An 18,803-nucleotide genomic window follows, 5' to 3' on the forward strand; every position below is an offset into this window, starting at 1 on the left:
CAAAGAAGGTCAAATTTGCCCATTTATAATAGTTTATTTTAAAAAAATAGGATTTATGTTTTCTTTCTCTTAAAAGAGTTTGTCCTAAAAGATAGTGATATGATATACAAAGTTAAAACATATATGAGAGAATAAAATATAAAAGCAGAACCAGAACAAAACAAAACAAAAACAAAGCCCAACAAAATAAATCATAGAAGGATTAGAGAAACAGATGTACCAAGCGTTTGAGGATGAATTGGTTACTAAAATGGACTATTAACTTTAAATGATAAAACAAATGAAATACTCATGCAATAGTGAAAACTATCTTTCCTAACTAGTTCTCTAGAGCAGGGGTCTGCAACTATGACCTGCAGGCCAAATCTAGCCCACTGCCTGTTTTTGTGTGACTTGTGAGCTGAGAATCGTTTTACAGTTTTAAATGGTTGGGGGGAAAAATCAAAAGAAGAATAGTATTTCATAACACATGATAATTGTATGAAATTTGGCTTCCAATGACCATAAATAAAGTTATATTGGAACACAGCCACACTTAACTCGTGTCTGAATTGTTGATGGCTGTTTTGGTGCTGCAACGGCAGAGTTGGGTAATCGCAACAGAGACCATAGAGCCGGCAAAGCCGAAAATATTTACTGTCTGGATTTTTACAGAAAATGTTTGCCAGCCCCTGCTCTATAGCTGTGGTTCTTTTGGTAACCTGTTCCACTAAATGATCATTCTTTGTTCTTCTTGGGGCCTCACATCCAATTGTGGGTTAAGCTGGTTTTTAGAACCTCATCAAGTGTGGGAGTATTTAGCAAATAGAAACAGAGTATCAGATGCTAGAGCTAAAATAAAGTAAAAAATTACCATAGGCCTGACGATATGAATATACTAAGGACTTACTTTCCTTTTATGCTGGAAGAGGGCTGATTTCAGAGGTCATTTCTGAAAAAAACAATCTTTGCTAGCTATTTTTTAAAACAAAAACTAATTTTCAAGAGCATGATTACTATCTATATTGTGTAGGGTCTCAGCGGCACCACAAAGGGAGCTTGAATGATTGATGATCATGGCCTTTGATTCTACAAAATATCACAACACAGATGACGTACCTGTGCAGCGCGGAGTTTCTGTCTCTTTGGTTCGACTTCTTTGACTACACGAGAGTACAGATCCATCGCTCTTACCCACATGCACATGGATTTACATGCTTTGGATACTTTCTCTACTTTTTCAGGCACGAAATCAGGATTATTAATATACTTTTGAAGCTTTGCCAGGATTTGAGGCTTAACGTTTTCCTTATCATATTCTAAAAGTCTTCTCAGGAAGTTAGAGTCACCAAGAAGTTGCTTTGCCGTTGGCCAATCAGGCCTGAAAAATACACATGATAAGTTAATAGCATTGTAATGAGGGAATGTAAGAACAAAAGAAATGTATTCCTTTGAGGACATTAAGATATTATCCCACAGATTAAAAAAAAAATCAGGAACTTCTCTGGTGGCACAGTGGTTAAGAATCCGCCTGCCAATGCAGGGGACACGGGTTCGTGTCCTGGTTCGGGAAGATCCCACATGCTGTAGAGCAACTAAGCCCGTGTGCCACAACTACTGAGCCTGCGCTCTAGAGCCTGTGAGCCACAGCTACTGAGCCCACGTGCCACAGCTACTGAAGCCCGTGCGCCTAGAACCAGTGTTCTGCAACAAGAGAAGCCACCTCAGTGAGAAGCCCGTGCGGGGGCTCGCCGCAACTAGAGAAAAGACTGCGTGCAGCAACGAAGACCCAACGTGGCCAAAAATTAAAAAAAAAAAAAAGAAATAAGAAAATATGTCATTTAGGCATGATTAGATGGAATTCAGACAGAGTTATGTCAATTGTTTATGTTATTAGTCATGTAACGTTTAACTTGCTCTGAGTTTTCCTATTATAAAGCAAATATAACACAATTTACTGAAAGCATTTTACTAGGCTTTAAGAGCACCACGAGCTGCTACTTTTGTTTACTAGGCATATATTTATGCAATTTTACTTTCATAGTGTGTATAGTTTGTGCTTTTAAAAAATACTTAAAATGATGTTTCTGCAAATGCTCTTATTTACTGGTTGAGCTACAGTTATAAAAATTTATTTTGTTTGCATCTAACAGACTTTCAAAATTTGTAGAATGACATTTATATTAGTTACCCCCCCAAAATGAGGGTTTTTTTTACTGCTACTATTACTATTATTAGTTCCAAGCAAGACAGAAAATTGAAGTTAATGTAAAGAAGCTACAAAGATGTGTTTTTAATGTTGTCCAATTATGTGTTATTTATAATAATTTTTAAAAATACTATTAAAGTACCAGTCCAGTTAAAAAAAAAAGATATTATCCCACAGATGGCTTCTAGTCTTACCGTGGTGATTGTTCCACAATGTGTGCAAATGTCAAATCGCTATGTAGCACACCCGAAACTAACATAATATTGTACGTCAACTATATCTCTATAAAAATAAATTAATTAAAAATGTTATCCCCAAAAGTGGGTAGTTTTAATCTCAATACTATAATCCCAGTAATTGGTAGTTATGTGCACCACCATTCATGGGGGGACAAGTAGTTGGATGACTAATGTTCCATACAACACAGTTTTGGTAGAGAAACAATTATAAAATCATAGAGTCATAGAAATGTAAGGCATTATAGGAATAATAGTTATATTTCAAAAATAGCCCAGGCACTCACATTTTTATCTCCTTTGCTTGGTTTAGATCCTTAAAATCTCTTGCCAGGACACTACAATCACCTTCGAACTGGTTTTGTCTCTCAGTCAAACTCACTCTTTGTGAACTTTGGCCAGGTTGGTCTTTCTCACGTGAAAATCTGATTATGTCAACAATGTTCAATGGTTCTCAGGCCCCTGTGGCCAGGGCTCTCCATCTGTGCTCTGAAGAGCCCCCAGGTCCCACCGAGGTGCTGGCCAGAGGGTTAGTAGGGAGGCCTCGCGGGGGAGTGCTCTGGGCCCTCTACCCTCACTTTGATCACTTTTACTTGGAAAGGTTTCTTATAGCACAATTTTTATTGAAGAAAAGTTTATATTCCTAAAGAAAGTTTGAAAACTGCATATCTTCTAGGTGAAACCTGAACTGCTTAGCACAGCATACAAGACCGTTCATGATTCAGTCACTGCCCTCCTGCCCAGCACCACCCAATCCATGAGCATCAAAGATCCATGAGCATCAAAGATCCCTGAGCTCTCCCCATGGTCCACTCTCCACTTGAGCATCGTCTCCCAAAAAACCTGCTCACACCTCCGCAGGGGGACTTAGGCACTCTTTTCTTGGCACTCCTAATACTATGCAACTCTCACATGTCTTGAAATTATTATTTTTCATGCCTCTCTCCTTACTAGACTGTAAGTGCCTTGTACGGAAGAACTTATATTTTCCATCATCTAGTGCAAAATAGATGTTCAAGAAAATGCTTGTGGAATCAATTTGTTGAATGACAGACCGAACTGATGAGAGGGTGGAGAATAGAATGAAAACATGTAAATGAAAATGGAGAAAAAGAGCAAAGAAATTCCACCAGGTATTTTGGTAATGGGTGATTGTGAGGTACTCACTTGGCATTCAAGAGAATAGAGATGGCTTCCATCACAGTCATGACCATATCTGGGGGCTTTGTGAAAACTCTGATTTCAGATATATCCGCTTTATCTAAGGAATCCAGTGCTTTGTTAGCAGCCTCGAGTGCAGGGAGAGCTTCTTCAAGATCTCTTTGAGCATCGTCAGCTATGGCTTGGGTTTCTTCGGCTTTCACTTTTGCTATCGCTTCATCTTCTTGCACAACGCTTCGGACCTAACCATTGAAACACGACTGCTTAAGTGGTCTCAGTATTTGAATTTCAATGTTTCAAAGCAAAGCCAATCATGGTGAGTCACATTTGCCCCTTTGGATTAGACCAATGATGAAAGAAGTTTGTCTCTACTGCATTTTATGCTCTCCTTTGTCCGTCTCATGCCATGTTGATAATAATGGAGACAAAGTTATTAGAACAGACAGTTCCTTCTTAGGAGAAGATTTGCTGCTTTATATTTGCAGCTGGTACTATTCTCACAACTCTCTCTGTCCCACTCGTTGGGTTCACTCATTCTCAGGGAGAGAGCCAGGCTTAAAAGCATGGCTAAATTGACCTATCACTTAATTATTTTAATAACATATTTAAAAATCCAATCATCTGTCATTGTATATAAGGGATCGGTTGGTGGTCAAAGCCTTCTCACCCACTGTCGGGTGATGCTGCATACCTGATCAGCATTTTCTTGATCCACTGCCAGTTTGTCCATCAGGGCTTCAACATCTTGTGACTTTGTTAAAAGGACAGGTTCTAAAGCTGAAAGATCTAACTTCATTTCATCTACTAGTACATTTGTTTCTAATAGTTTGGTGAGACCATTCTTTACCCGTTCACGTGCCTAGATGACAAGGAAAATATCTATTATGATGAGTATTATAAGTTTACTGGCATCTCTTACTCATGTACTAGAATTTCACATCTGCAGAATTGGTGAATCGGTTTGTAATAGTTAACACTGTGAATGTACAGAAAGCTTCGGGTAACAGAACTCTAGGAAATGGCCCTGATATTCACCACAGTGGGTTTGGATCTATGCCCCCTGGCCACAGGAGTAGGACGTCACTGAAGGCCCACACTGTATTATTTTTATTCCCTGTGGTAGCTTGGTAGCATGTTGAATGAATGAGGGACGAGTTCAAATAGAAACTCCTGGAAGTCACAGCTCTGGGAGCTTGTTTCCTCAGGGTGGATCAGCAGGGCTGAGACCCCCTGGAGATAGTGTCCTGGGTACTTAGCCCTAGCTGCTGATCTAAACCTTACTCCCCGGTGGTAGGAAATTCTTGACTAGGATCAAAGGAGTGGTATCTGGTAAAGGAGGCACCTCGGAATAACTGTTTTTTGAGGGTGAGACAGAAAACGTGGTTCAAATTGTCATGTTTCAAAAATATGTGTCACGTTATTTTACTAGGCATACATTTACCAGGTAAAAATCCTCTGAAAGACATTTAAAATATCTAAATGGTAAATGCTTCCATTTTTACTATTTAAAATGTTGAAAATTTTAGGTCACGTTAATAGCCTGATGATGACAGTAGCCACTATATTCTGAGCACCTCATCTGTGTTAGGTCATATTCCAAGCACTTCACAAATCATATCTTATTTAAATTCTACAACAATCCAAGAGGTAGATACATATTTTTTAAAAACTTTATTTTCTACTAAGATTGGAACAGTTACAAAACATGCTCAAGGTTGTACAGGAAGAAAGAGGTAGAGCAGAGGTGCTACCTGGTCTGCCTGACACCGAAGTCCTTGCTCTTAATGGGAACCACTGACACGTGAGACCACCAAACCCCCATCTCTATTATTTAACAAAAAGATCTCCTTCTTACTAAACACTGCAGAGGTGACTAGTTCTCTGCTTCACTTTAATTCTGTTGCAATGTCCATATCATGCTCCTGAGTCAAGGACCCTTATGTAATGATAGAAGACAAAATCTAAATATCAGGGCTTCCCTAGTGGTGCATTGGTTGAGAGTCCGCCTGCCGATGCAGGGGACACGGGTTCGTGCCCCGGTCCGGGAAGATTCCACATGCCGCGGAGCGGCTAGGCCTGTGAGCCATGGCTGCTGAGCCTGCACGTCCGGAGCCTGTGCTCCGTGATGGGAGAGGCCACAACAGTGAGAGGCCCACGTACCACAAAAAAAAAAAAAACAAAAAACAAAAAAAACTAAATATCAAAGAAGGGGAAGGCCTTTGGACTGACAGCATGAGACACTTTTTGGTCATATTGTAGGTTTTCAAGGGCATGTATGGGATGGAGAGAGGTCCAGTAGGCAAGATGGAACATAGATCTTCCACTCATTCTGGCAAAAGTTTTGAGTCCGAGCAAAAAAAGAAGTTTTTTTTTTTAAGTTAATAATAGTAAACTTACTGAAATCAACTTCTTCTTTTTTTCACTCAGCATAGACAAGTAGAGATTGATGAGTTCCAAGTAGGAGGTGGGCGTTGTGTAGTACCGTCTCCGGAGCTCTGTGTAATAGCGTTCCGCCATACTGGAGACACTCAAGTGGACATTCACACACATGAGGGAGAGCTTTTCTTTCAGTTCTTCATTTACAGCATCAACATTTGAGAAAAACGTCTTTGATACAGAAAGAAGTGCTTCTTTGGGCCACTGTAAATAAAGATATGATTTGGAAAGTCTGTTGCTTATTTCCATAATACACAGTTTAACTATGAAGAAAACTGCATTTCTCTGAAAGTCTTTTTCGCCTTGTCCCGCCTTTTAGCTTGTTAACTCCTACTTGTGTCCATGATGTTTCACGAATTGAATGGCTGTGCTCATTTGAGGGAGGTCCTGGGTCTGTATTTGCTGACCCCAGCACAGTGTCTGGTACACAGAAGTTGTTCAAAAACTATTTGATTGATTGAATAAACGTGGGTGTTTTTAGCATAATTGTATGAATAAAATCACATCCATTATGAGGACCTCATGTCCTCTCTCTGTTTATTATACAGTTTGAGTGTCAGGTTCACGGTTATAATCACTGTCCTGTTCACCTCAACTCCTTTGCTCCTCTCTTGTCTCTCTGCTCAGTCAAGTGCAACTCTCTGTTATCCCACACCTGCAACTGTGCAGGTAGCACGGCTGGAGGAAACCCCCCACAGCTGTGCTGACTGGCCTCACTGTCAATTCATGGCAACTAGCTCAAGCGGGTTCTTAGCTCAGCCCAGAAATGCTTCTACATCGTCTCATCCATCACTCCTGTATCCTCCTGAGTATTTCGCACCCTATGTTACTTCCTCAGACTGCTAACACTTCCTCTTTCCTCTTCATTCTCAGTTCAGGACCTTGCTCCCCACATCACTAAAAAAAAATTAGAAGCAATGCAAACAGAACTTCAATGAATTTTCACCCCCACGTCTTCCCCTCTACTTGCATCTGTGGGCTTACACTCTGGGGTGAGCTGTGCGTGCTCCCTGCCCATGTCAGCCCCTTCACTGGTGAAGCCATCACATCCCTTCTTGCCTATTCAGTGACACTGGTCCAACAATGCCTAACTCTGCTGCACCATCAATATAATTCTCTTTTCTGAATCATTTCCATCAGCACACGTGTGTTGTTTGTGTTCTCCACTTAAAAAAATACTTCTCTCTTGACCTCACATACCCCTCTAGCTATTACCCATCTCATAGTGTTCCTTTGTGGAAAAACTCCTTGAAAGAGTTGTCTCCGATTCCCCTCCTTTCTTCTCTCTTGAACCTTCTACCCCATCACTCCACCGGAACAGCTCTTGTCAAGATCAATGGTAACTCTACACTGGTAAATTTAATAGTCTTCTATTCTTTATAAATTCCATTCTGCCTTTGTTCAATGATTTTCATTATCATCCCTTGCACATGAGTAAATCCCTAGTGGGCTTTGAAGCTAATGTAAGTACCCTTGAGGAGTTATTGGACAATGTGTTACCACTTTAAAATCAAGCAAGTTCAGACATATACCCGGAAAAGACAAAAACTCTGATTCAAAAAGACACATGCACCCCTATGTTCATAGCAACACTATTTACCATAGCCAAGACATGGAAGAGAGACCTAAATGTCCATCGAAAGATGAATGCATAAAGAAGATGTAATGGGGCTTCCCTGGTGGTGCAGTTGTTGAGAGTCCGCCTGCCAATGCAGAGGACACGGGTTTGTGCCCTAGTACGGGAAGATCCCACATGCTGCGGAGTGGCTGGGCCGGTAAGCCATGGCTGCTGAGCCTGTGCGTCCGGAGCCTGTGCTCTGCAATGGGAGAGGCCGCAGCAGTGAGAGGCCCGAGTACCGCAAAAAAAAAAAAAAAAAAAAAAAGATATAATGGGTATAGATATAGATATAGATATAGATATAGATATAGATATATATAGTGGAGTACTACTCAGCCATAAAAAAGAATGAAATAATGCCATATGCAGCAATGTGGATGGATCTAGAGATTATCATACTAAGTGAAGTCAGACAGAGAAAGACAAATATCATATGATATCACTTATATGTGGAGTCTAAAAAATGATACAAATGAACTTATTTACAAACAGAAACAGACTCACAGACATAGAAAACAAACTTATGGTTATCAAAGGGGAAAGGTAGGGGGAGGGATAAATTGGAAATTTGGGAGTAACAGATACACACTATTATATATAAAATAGATAAGCAACAAGTTCCTACTGTATAGCACTGGGAACTATATTCAATATCTTTTAATAACCTACAATGGAAAATAATCTGAAACATATATATATATACACATATATATACAATTGAATATATATGTAACTGAATCACTTTGCTGTACACCTGAAACATTATAAATCAATTATACTTCATTAAAAAAAATAAAATCGGGGCTTCCCTGGTGGCGCAGTGGTTGAGAGTCCGCCTGCCGATGCAAGGGACACGGGTTCGTGCCCCGGTCCGGGAAGATCCCACATGCCGTGGAGCGGCTGGGCCCGTGAGCCATGGCCACTGAGCCTGTGCGTCCAGAGCCTGTGCTCCGCAACGGGAGAGGTCACAGCAGTGAGAGGTCCGCATACCGCAAAAAAAAAAAAAAAAAAAATCAAGCGAGTCCTACTTCTCAAAGAGATATCCTGTGATGTCACCGACCTGGACAAACCAATCAATGGTGCAGCAGTTCACAAGGGATGGAAACATCCGGCATCGGGACCGAAAGGCCTCCCCAACGGGGCTCATGCAGAGAACAATGTGCAGCTTCTGACGGACTCTGCTGATAAAGTATTGAAACACCTGACAAAAAGAAAGACATTTTCAATTTAGAATAAGGCTGAACCAACTATGAAAATAAGTGTTGGCTAATGCATCTGACTCTACCAATATCAAATTAAAAAAATGTTAGCATAGTGGATGTATGAATTGTTTTAACATCCCATTCCAACCCCTTTTTCTCTTGCAGACTGGAAAGATTAAATGACGTTTTGCAGACTCTGTTGCAACTTGGGTTTGGCGTGTGACGTAGGTCCTCTTCATCAGTGGATTTAAGGAGACCCCTTGAATGAAGTGGAGAGAGGTAGTCACATAAGGCTTTGCCTTGGGGTAGGAGACCATTGGGAGAAAGAGACAGGGTACAGGGCAACTATTTTTGCAGGTGCAGAGCCTGGCAGAAATGGCATGGACCTGGGGTCACTATCTCTGGATGTGGCTCCTTACTTCAGCTGCTCCCAACGTGGTGGGGGACACATTGGCTTTGGAGCTGGCAGCTGAAGCAGTAGCACACTGATTGGTTAGAGGTCTCCTGGATCAGCAGAACGGTTGTGGCAGAGGCAGCAGTGTCCTTGACTGTTGACTTCTACAGTGTCATTTCATAATCATTCCAAGGAATTCAGCCTGGAATCCCTTTCTTTAGCCTTCCCAATGGTTGTGTCCCTCGAATAAAGCCGTTTCTGCTTACATTGGCTGTCTGTACCTATAAGTCCTGACCTAGCAGGGGAGGGAATTCTCATGAAAGGACACAGAAGAGAGGATATGAGAAAGACTGGCCCAAAAAGTTAGATAAGGTGCAGAAAGAAGAGAAAGGCCTGGACTAGACAAATAGCAGCTTACAGAGTATAGCACGGTGTTGGAGAAATGGATCTGGACAGCAGCTGTGTTGTGTGTGTGTGTGTCTGTGTGTGTGTGTGTGTTAGAGAGAGAGAGAGAGAGAGAGAGAGGTTGAGAGAGAGAGAGAATGCATTTCATAATCTTGCCAATAGGAAAGGCAGTCAAAAGTACTGAACTCCTTAAGCAGGGCACTGGGTGTGTGTGAAATCAATTTGTGTTTAAGAAGGATAAGAGAAGCTTTCCAGTTTGGACAGATCTATGATCTCCATGGGGTAGTAGGGTTTCTGTTTTCTGCTTTCCATAACAGTTTCTGGAAGTCTGATGAACCAATGCTTTGAATGTAGGAAATAAAATACATAGGATTACAAAGGAAACAAATTATATTGAAAAAATTCTATCCATGGACTGCTTAAGGGGATTTGTGGACCACTGGAAAAAGGCTAAGACAACTTTTTGTTTTCCAAAACCTTCTTACCATTCTGACATGTCCTACCTCATCTCTATTCCCCTCAGAAATTCCTGCTTCTTTCACTCTTGGTCTGGTGGCTGCTAAAACCTGCTCCAGTTCATCCTTTTCAAATAAATTCGGCACTTCACCTGAGTTCAGGATGTTATTTATATCTTCTAGAAACTCTTCTACTACAATCTGTAGAAGAAAGCAGAGTGGTCATTATACCTTATTCAACCATTTTACATTTACTGCCTGTATGTTACAAAGCAAATATATGATCTAAAATTCACACTGAGTTAATTTTATCTTTAAGAGAAGATGACCCCGGGGGAGTGGCCAAGATGTTAAAGTAGGATGACCCTGAGCTTACCTCCTCCCACGGCACACCAAAATTACAACCATTTACAGAGCAACTATCAATGAGAGTGACCTACTTAATGCATAGAAATATAAACAGAGAATTAGGCAAAATGAGGCAACAGAGGAATATGTTCCAAATGAAGGAACAAGATAAAACCTCAGAAGAAGAACTAAGCAAAGTGGAGATAAGTAATCTACCTGATAAAGAGTTCAAGGTAATGACCGTAAAGATCCTCGTGAACTAGAGAGAAGACTGGATGAACACAGTAAAAAGTCTAACAAAGAGAAGATATAAAGAAGAACCAAACAGAGCTTGTTTTTAAAATTTCTATGAAAATACAAAAGATCCTGAATAGCCAAACTCATCTTGAGAAAGAGGAACAAAGCTGGAGGTATCATGCTCCCTGAGGTCAAACTATACTAGAAAGCTACAGTATTCAAATAGTATGGTATTGGAACAAAAACAGACTCATAGATCAATGGAACAGAATAGAGAGCCCAGAAATAAAACACACACTTCTATGGGCAATTAATCTACACAAAGGAGGTAAGAATATACAATGGGGAAAAGACAGTCTCTTCAATAAATGGTGCTGGGAAAACTAGACAGCTACATCCATAAAGAATTGGACTACATTCTCATACCGTATACAATATATACTTTCTGTCCATTTCTCTTTCTCTTCTTCTGAAATTCCCACAATGTGGATATTGTTTGTTTTGATTGTGTCCCATCAGTCCCATAGGTTTTCTTCACTCTTTTTCTTTCTTTTTATGCTTCTGACTGGATAATTTTAAATGTCCTGTCTTCTAGGTCACTGATTCTTTCTTCCACATGGTTGAATCCTTTTGAAGCTCTCTATTGAATTCCTCAGTTCAGTCATTGTATTTTTCAGCTCTAAGATTTCTGTTTGGTTTTTTAAAAAATTGTTTCTATTTCTCTGTTGAACTTCTCATTTGTTTATGCATTGTTTTCCTAATTTCATTTAGTTGTCCATCTGTGTGTTTTTGTAGTTCACTAAATTTTTTAAGAGGATTAATTTGAATCTTTGTCTGACAATTCACAGATCTTCCCTTCTTTAGGGTCAGTTATTGGGGCTTTATTAGTTTCCTTTGGTGGTATCATGTTTACCTGATTGTTCATGATCCTTGATTCCTTACATTGTCATCTGCACATTTGAGTAAGTGATCTTCTCTTCCAGACTTTACTGGTTCACTTTGGCAGAGATTGTTCTTCACCAGTCAGCTCAGTTTGGGTTTCTGGACGTATCAACTGGTAATATCTTTGAACAGGTGGGACTTGCTATCAATGTCTATTTTAGGGTAGGGATAATGCCTGAGCTCTGAGGTCATGGGTGATGCAACTGGCTGAGAACAGTTGGACAGGACTTCTGACTTGGTTTTAAATGAGCAAGGCTATAGGATGAGCTCTGTGGTTGCCTGGGTTCTCTTATCAGGTTTCCTAGACTGTTGGGGCTGGGTACTATACTTAGCGGTAGGTGGGGCTATGAATTAGCTTCCCTGCCCTGGCAGAGTGGGAGAATGGGTTCCAAGCCCAAAAAGGCTTTTTGTGGTCTGGTGGGGTGGGGCGTGGCAGGGAGGTACACTCACCATTGGGCACTGTTATGAGTTAGCTCCCTTGCTGAGGTGGAGAAGAAGAGCTGGTTCCAAACATCTTCCTAGGTGTTTCTGGTCAAGCTTTCTGCTTGGAGGGGCTGGGAACTAAGCAGTAGATGGGACTATGAATTAGCTGCCTTGCCTGGGAGGAGCAGGAAACTGGCTTCAAGGCTGGAAAGGCTCTTTGTTTGTGGTCTGGACTCAAGCTGATCTTCACCCCAAGTTCCATGGCTGGGCAGTGTCACTCCACTGGCTTTGCCCTGTGGGCCATCTACTCTGTCTGCCATACTCTCCTCTTGAGCGTTGCTGGGCTACACAGCTTTCCAGGTGTTCTGGCCAGGCTTTCTGGCTGGGCGGGGCTAGGAGCTACACTCAGCAGTGAGCAGGGTATGACTGGGTGGGTGGGGGGACCGGACCAGGCTCCAGGGCTGGCAAGGCTCTTCATTTGAGGACCTCGAATCAGGCAGACCTGCACCCAGCTGAGTTCCCTGATCAGACTGGCTCTGCGGATGAGCAAAGCTGTTGGCTTGGACCACTCTTGGGCGCTGTGGGTAAGAACTTGTTTTGTCATGATCTGAGTGCTGGTTGTTACATCCTCACGCCTTCTCCGTCACAATCAGATTCCCAGAGGTCAAGCGCTGCAGATTCCTCCACCATCCCTGTGATTGGAAACTGGAGTAAAACTCCCAAGATGCTACCCAGAACACTGCGGGAGCTGGATGTCCACCCTGGGCTCTTTCTTCCCACTGGAGAGACCCCGGGCTCAGAGGAGACCTCTTGATGTGGTGCTGTGCTGGCTGGGAGGAGGGCAACGTGGTCAGTGTGTCGCTGCTCCTCTTACCCTTCTAACGTGGACTTTCTTGGTCTCTGTGGTGCAGGGGTGTGCTTCAGCCTCACCCTCCAGGTTCTAGGATTTTCTCCGTGTCTCGTCTGTGAATAATTGTTAGGTGTTCCTGTGAGGGGGAGCAAAGTCGGGACTGACCTATGTCACCATCTTGGTGATGTCACTTGCTGTCACTTTGTTCTTGCACTATTTTCCTGGTGTCACGAAATTGTGTATGTGTTCTCTTGTAGCTCTCTGAGCATCTTTAGAACAATTATTCTGAATTCTTTGTGGGGCAATTTGTGGATCTCCATTTCTTGGGGCCGGTTATTGGAGGTTTACTGTGGAGTCACGGTTCCCTGATTCTTCACGATCCCTGTAGACTTACATAGATGTCTGCCCATTTGAAGAAGCAGTCACCTCTTCCAGACTTTATGGGCTGACTTCAGTAAGGGAGAATTTCAGCAGTGGGTGGGGGCACGCTGGGGCACTAGACGCCAGGTCTAGTGGGGCAGGGCACAGAATACGGGGGCATGCGGTGTGGGGAGGTTATGTGACTTCGGCTCAGGCCACAGTGGCCACACACTCAGCTGTGGGTCTTTTCTCATTTGTAAAAAATATTTACATATTCAGATATAAGGTCACTGCTTATCACAGATGTTAAAAACAATATTCCCACCTTATTCGTACTTAGGCATTTTATAGTGTTTTCAAAATTAAAATGAATTTTAAAGTATTTATGCACCAGATTTATCACTTTTTAATCCCTTGGCTGATTTCTATAAACGTTTATTTTCCCTAACATTAAAAGTGTAGGGCTTCCCTGGTGGCGCAGTGGTTGAGAGTCCGCCTGCCGATGCAGGGGACATGGGTTCGTGCCCCAGTCCAGGAAGATCCCACATGCCACGGAGCGGCTGGGCCCGTGAGCCATGGCTGCTAAGCCTGTGCATCCGGAGCCTGTGCTCCACAACAGGAGAGGCCACAACAGTGAGAGGCCCGCGTACCGCAAAAAAAAAAAAAAAAAAAAAAAGTGTAATCACTGTAGACAATCCTCTATTATGGAATAAATTCAGGATCAGTTAAATTTGTTGTAGACATAATCTTATTTTAATTTTAAATTTAATTTAACCAAAACACATCCATTATTTTTTCCTTTTCTTGAGTAAAGCATGTTTCCCTAATTGATTTCACTTAGGGAATTACTTTCTTATATTTATTTCTACAGGAATAGTTTATTACCTCTGTTTGCTATGCCCTTTCCCTCCAAGAAAAGTTAAGTCCTTTCTCGCCCTCTTAACCTCTGATCACATTTACTTACTTAGAATTTAAAGGGGGAAGCAATAGTTGGTAAAAGAAGTAAAAGTGTATCGTAAAAGTCTTTCATAAGGCCCAAGAACTCTGTTATTAGAGGGAATGATTCCCTGAACTACATCCTAAAAACTATTTGAAGCTCACACACGTGATTGTAACACTTGTCCTTTTCCTGTTCTTGCTCTTTGGCTATTTAGATACGTACCTGGGTGTCCGTGAAGAGGAAAACCATATTCCTGTCTTCTACACCAGCCAGTTTGTACAGCTTCCTCAGGTCTTCATGAAAACAGTCATAATTATACCCCCGGCTCAATTCAATCTGCAAACATTTGTAACCACATATGTGAGCTGCAAGTCTTGTAAGAGACTGCTTTCCTGTGCCTCCCACTCCAACCAGCAGGGCGTTGCCTCTTTCCTGACGAATCATGCGGGCGATCCTGCAGGAGACAAAGCAGACAAAGGTTTATTTCAAGTGTACAGACAAGGCTTCTGCTCAGAGGGCCTGCCCCAGTGTGGAAGGTTGGTGGCCTCTGGAGGGTCATCCCCCAGCCAAAGGCCACAGGGAAGAGCAGGGTATGTCTGAGGTTCACGGTTGGGAGAAAAGCACCACTGGTTTCCTTATATCCATCTCTCCCCCATGTCCTATAGGCTGTTGGCCTTGGTCATGCAAATTAAGTAAGGTAAAGTCTCTTCTCCCTTCTTCAAAGTGTGAAGGATTTTGTTAAGGAGCCTGGCTGCTCTAGGCCACTACTTATATTAACCATTATATGGGCAAGCAGGTCTCTATTTCTAAGGATGAGCAAGAGAAAAATCGCTGAATGTAGGAGAGGAGACTGCAGCTCAGAAAACATCAACAGGAATAATCTGAAATGGATTTACTATATCAACAAAATTTTAGAAAATTTCTGATTCATGTTAACAATAAGAATTTATAAAAAATTGCAATCATGATGCTAGAGCGAGCACTCAGAAAGGGGAAAAAAATCCAAGTGTAGGAAAAATTGATTGTTGATGGAAAGTCTGACTACCAAATTGCAAACCTCAGTGGAAGATAGGCCTCACAAATAGGATACTGTGGAAAATTGAATAGGTGAAGTAGAAGGCAAACACAAGGAATTTAGCCAGGCCTCAGAGAAAAAAAGATAATGATATTAAAAATGACAAGAGAGAAAATGGAAGGTAAACAGGAGAAACAAATTGAATCCCGGAGGCCACACAATAGGAATTGTAGGAGAAATAAGAGGGGAGAGAGCTGAAATAATAGAAGAAACCCCAAGAGCTGAGCCCCTAGATCTGAGCAAGTCACTCAGTGTCAGGAAAGAAAGTCAAAGAAGACAAGCAAAACACTAAATGTTTTCTAGGAGATCTATAAATATAAAATAAACTATGTGTGTGTGTGTAGGTGAATGTATGCCTGCATGCATATGTGAATCAAAGTATGAAAGAGAAATCTATATTTTAGACACACTTGAAAATTTGTGAGCATCTGAAAAATAGATATAATAGATTACTCCCAAAGGGACAAATAATTTTAGGCTGGCCTCAGGCATCTCTTTTACAAGATGACATTCCACAATGGTTAAGAGGGAAAGCTATCAAGTTATTTCTCAGAGAGTAAACCACCTGCAAATCCTTCCTAAAAGAGTCCTTGAAGGTATATAGAGAAGTATGAATAAAATTCAGAAACTCAAGGAAAAGGGGGAAGGGATGTCAGTATAAAAGTGAGCAGTTTGTATGAGAGTCAAGTTCATATACTGTTGTTAAGATAAAAAGCTAATGGTAGGGCTTCCCTGGTGGTGCAGTGGTTAAGAATCTGCCTGCCAATGCAGGGGACACGGGTTTGAGACCTGGTCTGGGAAGATCCCACATGCTGCAGAGCAATGAAGCCTGTGCGCCACAGCTACTGACCCTGCACTCTGGAGCTCGCGAGCCACAACTACTGAGCCCGTGTGCCACAACTACTGAAGCCTGCGTGCCTGGAGCCCGTGCTCGGCAGTGGGAGAGGCCACCGCAGTGAGACGCCTGCACACCGCAACAAAGAGTGGCTCCACTCACCACAACTAGAGAAAGCCCGCCTGAAGCAACGAAGACCCAACGCAGCCAAAAATGAATAAATTTATATATAAAAAAAGGTAATGGTAATGTCAATAAACTCATCTTAAAAAGAAGATGCAAATGTAAAACAATTCTTTTTAAAAAATTATCACCTAAAATCTCAGATTGGGTCATCAGAAACTAAGAAATCATGGGAGAAATGTAAAAGCAGGTTTAATTTCTCTCTCTCAATCTCTCTCTCTTTTTTTTTTAATAGGAAGGTATCTGTCATCTACTCTATTTTTAATTCATGATGCTGATAATTGGAAAAAACAAAGTTCAAATATTTGAGAAGGATAATGGTTTTATTACTTTTTTAATTAAGAAAGAAAAACATGATCATTGTAACTGATGGGAAAAAACCACTGCTAACACTTTACCACTTGTAAGCTCCATCACGGGGGCCTGGATGCTGTCCTGTTCTCTATGGGGGCAATGTGTAGCACATGGTAGGTGATTCATACATAAATTTATGCCTGTTGACTTGTATGTGTGTGTTTACAAAAATGGAATTAATCTCTCCACCACATTTTGTTTTGTGACTGTTTTGCTAAATAATGCTTTATGGACATTCTCATGCTAGTGAATACAGCAATAGATATATCATAATTTATTTAATCGGTTCCCTACTGATGGATATTTAGTTCTTTTCATGGTTTTGTTATCATATTGACAATATTAAAAAACAAACCTTAATGCTAGCTGCAAATAGAATCCTTTCAGATCATGAGAGAGAGAGAAAATCCATGAAACAAAAAAGAGGTTGCATTAAAATAAGTTAGAAAATAAGTTAGGATGGCATAAATGTGGTTGTTAAAGCCATGCTTTAAAATAATATTTAATTATATAGGCTTGTGGAGGTAAATGAAATGTGTTAAAGGCATAATGTCTAACTCTATGTGCCATAATTGAATTTTGTAAAAAAATTATATATGCTTATAAATATATTTGAAAGCACAATTCAATTTTAAGTGACTGTCTCTAGGTGAGGAGGTGGAATTATGAACAATGTTTTTGTAAATTTTCCGCAATAAGTGTATTCAGTATATAATCAGAAAAAGTAATCACTATTTTTTCTTAAAGAAAACAAAGTAGATCTATTTCTTCCTTGTAGGAAATATAAAGATGTCTTCCTTATGCAGTAGTTCTATCATTAAAAAGATCTTGGTAATAGGCATTTTTATAAGTAAAATTACATTTATGAAAAAAGGAAATAAACATGTGATTTCTCATTCTAACTATCTCTGAAATTCAGTACACTACCACCAAATCACCTATATTGAAGTAATCAACTTCTAAAGACCTTAAAAACTGAATTAGACGACAGTGGTTAAATAGTTCTTATGCGCCATCAGCTTTGGTGGCAGGGCACAGGAGCTGCGTAGTGTGAGCTTAGAATGGGGAGTCTACAAGGACTGATTGGAAAATGCTCCTCTGGGACAAAGCACAGACTCCTAGGTCATTATTCAGTATCTTCTGAAATAGTATTAAACTTTCAGATTGGTCTTCTACAGCTTCACCCTCTCTCCTGCCCTTACGGTGAGTGTGCTGTTTCACTGCCCAGAAAGCCTTGATAACACTGCTTTGTCTAGAACAGGAGTGAGCAAAAGATGGCCTATGGGCTAAAACTTAACCCAAAGATAGGTTTTTCCAAAAAATTAAAAAAATTTTTTTATGGCCTATGAGCTAAGAGTGGTGTTTAGATTTTTAAATGGTTGACAAAAAAATCAAGAGTAATATTTTATGATATGTGACATTATCACATGACATTCCAACATGAGTGTCCATAAATGAAGTTTTATTTGAGCACAGCTGTGCTCATTTATTCACTGAGTGGCGGTGGTTGCTTTTGTGTTACAATGGCAGAGTTGAGTAGTTGTGACAGGGTCTGTGGCAGAGCCTAAAATATTTACCATCTGGCCGTTTACGAAAGAAGGTTGTAGCTCCTTTCCCTAGGACCTGCCAACTAAAAACTCGCTTGCCACCTGTTTCTACAAGAATGAAGTCACTAACCACTGCAGTCTCTGACCTTCAGCACACCCTGAAAGGAGTTCAGGGTGGAGATCAGGAATGAGGAACTCTGTGCTCTGGGAAAAACTGGCAGAACAGATCTTCAGATATCTATTTTCAGGAGATTTATGAGCTCAATTTTTTGCATCTTCTCATATCTAGAAAAGCACTAAAATCGTTAATGGAGACATCTGTTCCTTGTGACTAGCAGCAACCTTCTGCCAAAATGTGTGCTTGACTGCACGTACCCCCTTCACCAAAATCACCTCCCCCCTACCTCTCTGGAGCAGTTCCTCGTAGCTATCTGAGAGGTTGTTTTCTGGGCTATAGTCCTCATTTTCCCCCAAATAAAACTTAACTAATAACCCTTACATTGGGCATTTTTTTCTTTTTATTCATTTGACAGATCCTTTGCTAACTCCTCCCCTAAAACAACTAAGACCCACAGGTACTATTGCCACTGCTATATCTCTATCACAATGCACAT

At 41.0% G+C, this 18,803-nt stretch overlaps 1 protein-coding gene across 1 annotated transcript in view; it reads right to left on the reverse strand.

Annotated features, from left to right (window-relative positions):
- DNAH6 (dynein axonemal heavy chain 6) overlaps window positions 1–18,803 on the reverse strand; it is a 292,253-nt gene that overhangs the window by 96,449 nt on the left and 177,001 nt on the right. The window contains exons 46-52 of the mRNA XM_004271618.3: window positions 14,418–14,649; window positions 10,144–10,296; window positions 8,700–8,840; window positions 5,983–6,225; window positions 4,277–4,444; window positions 3,592–3,827; window positions 1,099–1,360 (exon numbers count right to left, since the gene is read on the reverse strand). Coding sequence (XP_004271666.2) covers window positions 1,099–1,360; window positions 3,592–3,827; window positions 4,277–4,444; window positions 5,983–6,225; window positions 8,700–8,840; window positions 10,144–10,296; window positions 14,418–14,649 — 1,435 coding nt within the window. The remainder of the gene's footprint in view (window positions 1–1,098; window positions 1,361–3,591; window positions 3,828–4,276; window positions 4,445–5,982; window positions 6,226–8,699; window positions 8,841–10,143; window positions 10,297–14,417; window positions 14,650–18,803) is intronic.

This window comes from Orcinus orca, chromosome 13 (assembly GCF_937001465.1).
Source record: "Orcinus orca chromosome 13, mOrcOrc1.1, whole genome shotgun sequence".
Classification (NCBI taxonomy): Eukaryota; Metazoa; Chordata; class Mammalia; order Artiodactyla; family Delphinidae; genus Orcinus; species Orcinus orca.